The sequence below is a fragment of the Oncorhynchus mykiss genome, chromosome 2 (genome assembly GCF_013265735.2).
Source record: "Oncorhynchus mykiss isolate Arlee chromosome 2, USDA_OmykA_1.1, whole genome shotgun sequence".
In the NCBI taxonomy this organism is placed as follows: domain Eukaryota; kingdom Metazoa; phylum Chordata; class Actinopteri; order Salmoniformes; family Salmonidae; genus Oncorhynchus; species Oncorhynchus mykiss.
In genome coordinates this window covers 29,919,945-29,930,961 of record NC_048566.1, presented here as the reverse complement: position 1 = coordinate 29,930,961, position 11,017 = coordinate 29,919,945, and the positions used below count along the sequence as shown (strand labels likewise).

General features: G+C 42.9%; 1 protein-coding gene across 1 annotated transcript; it reads right to left on the bottom strand.

Moving 5' to 3' along the window:
• Positions 1-607: 607 nt before the first annotated feature.
• gnrh-r (gonadotropin-releasing hormone receptor) lies at positions 608-5,226 on the bottom strand. The gene is given in 3 exon segments (NM_001124351.1): positions 608-1,332; positions 1,504-1,705; positions 4,576-5,226. Coding segments are annotated over 3 exon segments (1,254 nt in total). The 5' UTR covers positions 5,206-5,226; the 3' UTR covers positions 608-910.
• Between the last annotated feature and the right edge of the window lie 5,791 nt (positions 5,227-11,017).

The following is an 11,017-nucleotide window of genomic DNA, read 5'->3' as shown; positions in this document are numbered from 1 at the left end:
TGTGTAGAGCAGCAACAGACGGGCTACAGTTAGTCATGTTTTCATGGCGCACATTTGGCCCATTGATAAAAGTGGAGCAAGTTTTGAACGCCACAGGATATCTGAACATCATTACCAATCAGATGCATCCTTGCAAGGCAGCAGTGTATGACCCATGGCACAAGGCTAGGATTGTCCAGGAAGGGTTCCACAAACATGACAGATAATTCAGCTACTGCAGTGTCTTGCACAGTCACCAGATTTCAATCCAATTGAGCATCTGTGGGATGAGATGGAATGATCTATTCAGAGTATAGATCCTCTACCAGCCAACATAACACAACTGTGGGAAGCATTGGAGTCAACATTGGCCAGCATCCCTGTGGAACGCTTTTGAAACCTTGTAGAGTTCATGCCCCGACAAACTGGCTGTTCTGAGGACAAAACGGGGTACAACTCAATATTAGGAAGGTGTTCCTAACGTTTTGTACACTCAATGTGTTATAATATACTGTAGTTGTGCTTTGGTTTTCAAGCCTGAATGGCTGAAGTGAATGCATGAATAGTAAATACAGTACAAATGATGTTGTTCTCCATGACATGCACTGAATGTGACAGTTCTCTGGACTGTTTGTCTTCCGAGTGAAACGACCAACCATTTTATTGTACCATCAAATGCATTTGTAAATGTGTTTGTAATTTGACAGTTCTGTATAGTGATGTGTGGCTATCGAGATCATCAATGTCCTCAAAATGTCAAAGATGGGCGTACAATCAGAGGGGAGACATTTTGGCGGTGCTGTTTAGCCTGTCACTGTCTTCACCTCACAGAATAAGTAGATCGGTCTACATACTCCCTAGTAGCGCTCATTTCCAGGTCTGCTCTCCCTCAGCCCTCCAACCTTACAGATGTACTTACTGTCAGCGCCAGTCATCTACCGTCACCTCCAGTCTCTTTGGTCTGTTCCACACCGGGGGCGTCAGAGTCCTGCTCTCCACTGTGGGGGCCCTGGTGGGCGGACAGGCGGTCCAGAGACCTGGGCGACATATTAATGTCCCTTCTTCTATAGCACCAGCACATGGCCAGGTCGGCCCGGAACGAGGGCGTGTAGAAGCCATAGATGACCGGGTCAAAACATGTGTTCAGGTTGCCGAAGACAAACAGGGCGTGGTGGATGTATTCAGGCGTGACCTGCAGCATCTCCGGCTGGAACCAGTACCAGATACCCAGGAGGTAGTAGGGCGTCCAGCAGACCACGAAGGACATCACAATGATGATGGTCATCTTTAGAGTCTTCATTCGTGCTTTGGGGATCATGTCTGTGCCACTGCGCCTCAGGCAGGACTCGCCAGCTGGAAATGTATGGCACTGGTTAGTAGCTTCCTAAAGCTAATGTAGCTATCATATCTCGCCTAAACATTGTCAATGCATAATTCATGTTGGAACAGCATATAGGCCTACTGAGGTTGCCATTTTGGACATGCAAGTATTGTGGTTGCCAGATTGGAATAGCTAGCTTGTACCTTTGTTCCTGTGGAGTTGCTGATTGATCTCAATAAGGATGTGTGTGTAGCAGAAGCTCATGACCAGCAGGGGGAACACGTAGAGAGTGACGAAGTAGAACATGTTGTAGACCGTCTCCTGCCATCGCTCTTTGAAGCTGCCATGGGTCACACACTGGGTGAAATCTACGCCCTCTGCCTTGATGGCCCGGAAGATGAACAGCTGGGGAACAGGAAGTAACTGAGTAACAACAACCACAACATCTAAGACGTATGACAATCCACCTACTGTAAATACAGTAGTACCTTTCACACAGGTATACACTGGGCTACTACAGTACTACTTTAGGTTGTGTTGAGGATAATTTAATCTACCTTCAAAGTATAAAACTCAGTTGAGGTCTTGGCTGCTATTTTGTGCCGGCGCACTGGCCAGAAATGGGTGGTTTAATGAGAAAATGCAGTGGCTGAGTCATGTCTGCAGTATTTTCTGATTAATGAATGCAGTGGTCAGTAGCATCACAATAGCTTTCGAAGTGGATCCATATTCTGCATTGGCTTTCAAAATTATTTGGGGACATAAATCACCATGACAGACATATATAAATACTGAATTGATTTATGATTTTATACTTTCAGTTGTATCCAATCTGAGTTGTTAGCCTTTTGCAACAATGCAATTTGACTTGTTTTCCAATCCCCCATGTATTAATAAAACGTTAGATTGTTTTCAGTGTTTAAATACTTGCTTTTACAACATCTCCCTCCTCCCACTGCTGATGTTGCACTTTCCGAATTCTCAGGAATATAATCACATTTCACACTCTGGGGGGCACAATTAACTAACTAATATCAGCATGCCAGGAATTTAAAGATTTCTCACTGAAATGCCTCCTCATTTCCAGGAAGACTCCAGAAGGCATATCCCGATCTGTCTATCTACCCCCTTGTCCTTGCCCCAGTGCTGCATAGGGGCGGTGATTACGTGGGATCTCAGACAGTGTGGCACTGATACGTAAATCCTGTTGTGCCCCTCTGCACTCTGCAGCCCTGAGAATTAAATTAGAGGGGAAGAGCCTGAGGCGAGACGTTCAAGATGCTCATGCACTGTGGTGAATCACTTGCCTACCAGCAGGTGCACTGATAAAACTCCCAGCAGCCCCGGCGCCACTCTGGCAGCAAATTAGGCTTATTTGTCTACTCAGATACATAAATATATCCTCATGAGGGACGCATGCCGTTTCTCCCCCTTTGAATCTCCCGTCCCACACCCTGACACTCTACCCCCTTCAAGCAAACAGTCACTCTCCTGCAGCTTGAAGTAAGCCATCCAAACAATGTAGAGAAGCCTGGACTACTTTGAAGTTGTGGTGCAGTAGTATGCCATTACTCTTTGAAACCATTTTACATACTGTGCAAGAATATACTTATATATATATATATAATTACTGTACATTTTCTATTTCCTTAGGCTACATTCTAAATCAGATAACTTGTAATATATTTTCTACAGGGGGAAAAAGATGCCCCGCATTGTGATCTTGAATTGGTTGTAGCCAAAAACAAATTCAAGATCACACTGTGGGGCATCTTTTTTTTTCTTTTTTTATAATAATAATATATTACAAGACATAAACCACTCTGTCAAGTTCAGAGGAAATATTTAATTTCCCTGTCAAAGCAAATCAATGAATGCATCCATCCACATTTCCCTCTACACCGGCTGTCCTCACAGACCAGTGCACCATTAACTATCACTTTCACATAATCCTTAATGCACTGATTTTGTCAAGGGGTTTTCAGGAAAGCATTTTTCAATGACACGGCAGGCAGGACTGTGTTTTTGATTCAAGGAACACATTGCCAAAGAGCCATGGAGATCCTCAGCCTATATTCATTAAATCCCCATCTAGGTCCATCAGTATGTGTGCACAGTAGGCGAAGTGGTCTCAATTTCTGGATGAGATGAAAGTTGAGTACAGCACACCATGCAGGAACAGAATCGTAGGTAATGCCTCCTAGTTTGTCACTGTGTGTGTATGTGTGTGTGTGTATTAGATGTACGCTTGACCTTGACCAGATTAATTCAGTATCTGTCACAAATGATGACCTCAGCCATCCTTTCACCTGTCATCTTTCACCACAGTGCATCAGCCACTGGGTCGAGAGTGTTAACTGGCACTTGAAACATCTGTGCAAACTGATTGATTATGTGTACACTCCCACTCAGCCCAGTCAAAGCTCCTCTCTGTCCTGGCACCCCAATTGTGGAACAAGATTCCCCCTGAAGCTAGGACAGCAGAGTCTCTGCCCATCTTCCAAAAACAACTGAAACCCAAACTTCTGTATTGAGGCAAAATGTACTTACGACAACAGTGATATGTGGTTATCTCACCTAGATATCTATTTTTTATTTATTAATGTAATTTTTACCCCCTTTTTCTCACCAACTTTGTGATTTAAGATCATGTCTCATCGCTGCCGGGCTCGGGAGAGGCGAAAGTAGAGTCACGCGTCCTCCGAAACATGACCCGCCAAACCGTGCTTCTTAACACCTGCCTGCTCAACTCGGAAGCCAACTGCTCCATTATGTCGGAGGGAACACTGTTCAACTGATGACCGAGGTCAGCCTGCAGGCGCCCGGTCCGCCACAAGGAGTCACTAAAGCGTAATGAGCAAAGTAAACCCCCCCCCCCCCCCCGGCCAAACCCTCCCCTAACCCGGACGATGCCCTATGGGACTCCCGGTCATGGCCGGTGATCAAACCCCAGGCTGTAGTCACTCCGCAACACGGCGATGCAGTGCCTTAGACCGCTGCACCACTTGGGAGGCCCCCCCACCTAGCTATCTTAAGATGAATGCACTTACTCTAAGTACCTTTGGATAAAAGCGTCTGCTAAATTACTAAAATGTAAATACACACTTCTAAGTGCCTTGACTAACCCACAGCTAGAGCTGCACTTGGCATGAACACGTCATCTTAACAACATACCAGGAATGAACAAAATTACTTTAATTTTAAGGAATTTACCTTGAATTTCTTGGAGTGCCACACTATTTATAGTAAACAAGGCTACCAGGGTTTTAACTCACCTGTGGTAAGGCCAGAAGCACGCTGAGGCCCCAGGCCAGACCCAGCATCCTCTTGTTCCGGTGGTGGGAGTTGAGTGAGTCCAGCGGGTGCAGGATGGAGTGGTGCCTGTCCAAACTGACCACCACCAGGATGAAGGCTGACGAGTGCATGGCAAACAGCTTGAGGAAGCACAGCATCTTACACATGGCGTCTCCGCCATACCACTGCACCGTGATGTTCCAAATGGCGTCCAGTGGCATCACCACAAAGGTCATCATCAGGTCGGCGGTGGCCAGGCTCATGATGAGTGGTCGCAAGTGAGAAGCCAGGCGCCGGCCACGCCCCCGGCACACACTGACCAATAACGCAAGGTTGCTGCAGGCAGCAAATAGGAAGAGGATTAAGGTGGCGCCGACACGGAATTGGGCAGCTCGGGTGAAGGTGGGCGCCTCCCAGTCAACCAGAGGTGGAAACTGGGACATGTTTGAGAGGGCGGGTTGCATTGACCCGGTGGCACCCACTAAGGGAGGCCTCAGGAGGGACAGGTTGCCAGACATCCTGGGTTGGAAAAGACAAGGTTTATATGAATGACTGTAGATGACAAAGTAAAACATGTATGTCATTATCGTGATTACATACATTATTATCATATACACATCAAAGTTTTTATGCGTTGTCATATTCTACGTTGCTCTGGATAGTATAAGTGATTATTAATGTAACATAAGACCTCAGTCCACCAACCAGCTCATCAGAGAGAAGAGTACCCACTGGGTACACCACATAATTTCAATGTGGATAATTGGATAATATTTGGTTGAGACGTTGATCAATTAGATTACAACATATATTCACCCACTCAAAAAGCAGTGGTGTAAAGTTCCTCAGTAAAAATATTTTCAAGTACTACTTAAGTAGTGTTTTGGGGTATCTGTACTTTACTATTTATATTTTTGACAACTTTTACAAAATATTGTACTTTTTACTCCATACATTTTCACTGGCAACCCAAAGAACTCATTACATTTTGAATGCTTAGTAAGACAGGAAAATTGTGAAATTCATACACTTATCAAGAGAACACGTGGTCATCCCTACTGCCTCTGGTCTGGTGGACTCACTAAACACAAAGGCAAACCAAATACTTTTACTCAAGTAGTATTTTACTGGGTGACTTTCACTTTTATTTGAGTAACTTTATATTAAGGTATAATACTTTTAATCAAGTATGACAAATGGGTACTTTTTCACCACTGTCAAAAAGAAAGCCAAAAGTTAGTTGAATTGCCAGTGTGTTATCACTATGCTTTCAACCATCTAAAAGCACAACCAAATGCCAATGGAAAAACAATGTCTGATTTTTGGTTTAATTGTCACCCAAATGTCGATCACTGCACTTTCAACCATCTTAAAGCACAGCAAAGTTCAAATGGGAATGCAGTGTCAGATATTTTGTTAAATGTGTTATCACTGTGTTTAATTCATCTAATAGCAGAATCAAACCTGTATTGCAGTTGAGATTACATTAATGCCATTTGAGATTCTATGCAGATTGTGACGATCTCCATAGACCTGCAACATCCTACGCATACTATCTTGAACATGCATACTTTATGTGATTACATGAGAAGAAATGTATAGTTACAGTAACATCAACGTGCGAATGGACGTATTACTAATTTTAAGGTGGAATGTTACATTAGTTTGGAAGATAACTTTAGGCTAAGGCTATTTACTGTATTACAAAAGTAATATTAAATTCGGTTTGGTTGACAATGCAACCAAATACCAACATTTAAAGGAGATGTACTGTATATATCAAGTATGTCAAGGGAAGACCCAGATGCAGACCACGTCGAATAAACAATAGTTGAATGTTCCAACAGGGGCAGGCAAGACAGGTATGGGTCAGAAAACCAGAGGTCAGGCAACGGTACCGGATGGCAGGCAGGCTCAGGGTAAGGTAGGGTGGTTAGACTCGAACAAAGAAGACGAACTGGCAACGGACAAACAGAGAACACAGGTATATATACACAGGAGATAATGGGGAAGATGGGCGACACCTGGAGGGGGTGGAGACAATCACAAGGACAGGTGAAACAGATCAGGGTGTGACAGTATATACTGCTTGGATAGTTAGATCTAAGCCACTGTCTTAATCCTATTCTTTAATTTATATTTTTGGTTGAGTTAGACATGAATCCAACATATAATTTGTTAACTTGTGGACAATTTCAAAGGTGATATTGAATTGTTTTTGATTGTAAATGCAACAAAATACCAACATTTGAAGGAGATTTATATTCTGCATGGATAGTTCCATCTGTGCTTTAATTCCAGTTTGTCTAAAAATGTATAATTTATATGTTGGATTCACATCTTTATCTCAATAAAAAATTTAAGTTAAGAATAGGACTAAATCAAATCATACTTTAAATGCACTTTAAATTAAGTTTGTATTGTCTATTGTTTGTTGAATTCTGGGTTTAATTTATACAATAGCTGCTAACTTTTCAAATGCTACACAGGCCTAAATAGCATCATTGATGTTATATGATTGATAAAGTATGGTCACATTTCATTTGCTCTGTTAAACCTACCCTGTGGAATGACTTCGATAGCAACAGTAAATCTATTTAGTTTTAAGTGGAGATCTCCCCACAATAATTCTCATGATCGCACATTAGTAATAGTTAGTGAAAAATATCATAGCTAAGCAGGGCTGGGATTGGTTAAAACCTTAAAACCCTGGATGGGAGACCAAAGGGTAGATTCTCCAGTAGGAGGTGCTGCCCAGCCTATTGTTGTTTTCTGACAGTGGATTTTTTTAACGTTGAAGATCTGACGTTGTTTTAAAGGTACAAATTCAACATATTTTACACAAGTGTTGTCTATGTTTACATTTGGTTACCATAATGACATAATCCTGAGGTTGAAATACCACCCTCAAAACAACAGTTGATGACTTTTTTCAAATCCAATGTATTTTCCATGCAGATTCCACATCACAATACGTTGACAAATTAAGTTGAAACAACGTTGATTCAGCCAGTTTGTGCATGGTGGGTAATGGTATCAAGATGATAAACAATTATCCCACTGACAGAATCGCACGGTGACATATTGTAATCTCTTGGTAATCAGAATATGACGCTGCCTGTTATTGCTCAACTATACACAGAAGGCCAGTGGAGAAGTATGGGTATTCAACACACTGTTTTGTCACTAATGAGACATGAGGCAGCCTCCCCTGCTAATAACAAACCTCTGCAGTATAACTCACACAGTAGTCGCACAAGCGCTGCATCTTCCCTACTCATTGCTGCTGTTTGTATAGCTCTAGTTGGCCTCCCAAATATCCCTCTATTCTGTTGTCCAGTGTAACATATTTATCTGACGTCCTGAACACCAGGAAAATGGCCATATAGATGCTACTGTACTTTTCACGACAGATGTTTGTAAGGAAATGTACATAGGATGTATGTTTGAATGGAAGGCTCTGTGTGGAATGCACTGTATTGAAAAAACATACATTAAATCCTATGCTCAATAAAAAATACAGGACCAGCTGTTTCAAATAAGCTGTAGTGTTGGTGAGAAGCATTGCAATCATTAAATTGCAAAACAATGATCCAACCTGATCCGATTCAGTGACCCCAATTGGGTTGTAATAGAGGCCTACCTACCTGTAAATAACCACGTTGACTCTGACCATGATGGATCTGTATTTATACCACTTTATGGCCAATGCAAATCAGCCCACAGACAGAGCACAATAACCTGGCCTGTGTTGTGTCCTAGCCCCAGAGGACTGCAATCAGTGCCCTAAAGCATCATTGTGTGCACTGTTTGTGGACTGATTCATAATGGCACAGTGATGTGCAGAACACCATGGACCATAGTGGGAGAGCGAGATGTCTTTGCATATCAAAGTGTAATGACAAGCCTCAAAGTGAGAGGCTGATCCAGGAGGACTTCATGTACTGCATATCACACACATATCAGAGGTAATAAGGTTGGAAATAGGATTATGATCAGAAATGATCTGTATTCATCATCATTCATTTGATCTTACAGCTTAATATCAAATGAGATAAGATGATCCGCTCATTGACCTGGCCAAGGCTTTCGACTCTGTCAATCACCACATCCTCATCGGCAGACTCGATAGCCTTGGTTTCTCAAATGATTGCCTTGCCTGGTTCACCAACTACTTCTCTGATAGAGTACAGTGTGTCAAATCGGAGGGCCTGTTGTCCTGGCCTCTGGCAGTCTCTATGGGGGTGCCACAGGGTTCAATTCTTGGACCGACTCTCTTCTCTGTATACATCAATGAGGTCGCTCTTGCTGCTGGTGAGTCTCTGATCCATCTCTATGCAGATGACACCGTTCTGTATACTTCTGGCCCTTCTTTGGACACTGTGTTAACAACCCTCCAGACAAGCTTCAATGCCATACAACTCTCCTTCCGTGGCCTCCAATTGCTCTTAAATACAAGTAAAACTAAATGCATGCTCTTCAACCGATCACTGCCTGCACCTGCCCGCCCAACCAACATCACTACTCTGGATGGTTCTGACTTAGAATATCAACCATGTGTAGTTAATAACTAGTGATTATGATTGATTGTTTTTTATAAGATAAGTTTAATGCTAGCTAGCAACTTACCTTGGCTTCTTACTGCATTCGTGTAACAGGCAGGCTCCTCATGGAGTGCAATGTAAAGCAGGTGGTTAGAGCGTTGGGACTAGTTAACTGTAAGGTTGCAAGATTGAATCCCCAAGCTGAGAAGGTAAAAATCTGTCGTTCTGCCTCTGAACAAGGCAGTTAACCCACCGTTCCTAGGCCGTCATTGAAAATAAGAATGTGTTGTTAACTGACTTGCCTAGTTAAATAAAGGTGTAAAAATATATAATAATCGGACAAATCGGTGTCCAAAAATACAGATTTCCGATTGTTATGAAAACTTGAAATCGGACATTCCGATTAATCGGTCGACCTCTACTCCAGACGAACTTCAATGCCATACAACTCTTCTTCCGTGGCCTCCAACTGCTCTTAAATGCAAGTAAAACTAAATGCATGCTCTTCAACCGATCGCACCTGCCCGCCCGCCTAGCATCACTACTCTGGACGGTTCTGATTTAGAATATGTGGACAACTACAAATACCTAGGTGTCTGGTTAGACTGTAAACTTTCCTTCCAGACTCACATCAAACATCTCCAATCCAAAGTTAAATCTAGAATTGGCTTCCTATTTCGCAACAAAGCATCCTTCACTCATGCTGCCAAACATACCCTTGTAAAACTGACCATCCTACCGATCCTCGACTTTGGCGATGTCATTTACAAAATAGCCTCCAATACCCTACTCAATAAATTGGATGCAGTCTATCACAGTGCCATCCGTTTTGTCACCAAAGCCCCATATACTACCCACCACTGCGACCTGTACACTCTCGTTGGCTGGCCCTCGCTTCATACTCGTCGCCAAATCCACTGGCTCCAGGTCATCTACAAGACCCTGCTAGGTAAAGTCTCCCCGTATCTCAGCTCACTGGTCACCATGGCAGCACCCACCTGTAGCACGCGCTCTAGCAGGTATATCTCTCTGGTCACCCCCAAAACCAATTCTTCCTTTGGCCGCCTCTTCTTCCAGTTCTCTGCTGCCAATGACCTGAACGAACTACAAAAATCTCTGAAACTGGAAACACATCTCCCTCACTAGCTTTAAGCACCAGCTGTCAGAGCAGCTCACAGATTGCTGCACTTGTACATAGCCCATCTATAATTTAGCCCAAACTACTACCTCTCCCCCTACTGTATGTATTTATTTAGCTCCTTTGCACCCCATTATTTCTCTCTCTACCTTGCACATTCTTCCACTGCAAATCTACCATTCCAGTGTTTTACTTGCTATATTGTATTTACTTCGCCACCATGGCCTTTTTTTGTTGGCTTTACCTCCCTTATCTCACCTCATTTGCTCACATTGTATATATACTTATTTTTCTACTGTATTATTGACTGTATGTTTTGTTTATTCCATGTGTAACTCGTTGTTGTTGTATGTGTCGAACTGCTTTGCTTTATCTTGGCCAGGTCGCAATTGTAAATGAGAACTTGTTCTCAACTTGCCTACCTGGTTAAATAAAGGTGAAATACATTTTTACAAAATCAGACAGTATGTCAGTGACTATACATCTTCTCTTAGCAAGTGCAGTAGATTTAAACACCACCAATCAACAATCGTCAAAACATTATTAACGAGTGCTCAAACACACAAACTGTTCACCTAGAGTAAGATGGAATGACACTGAACCTGGAAACAAGAAAAGCCAGTGTTGTTTAGACTATGTGCCGTCTGCCTGCTGACTATTGGCTTGAAAGTCGATGTAGAGGACTGCAGAAGCCTGACCTTACCCCACTCCAGAGCTGTCAACACCCTCTCCAAACACATT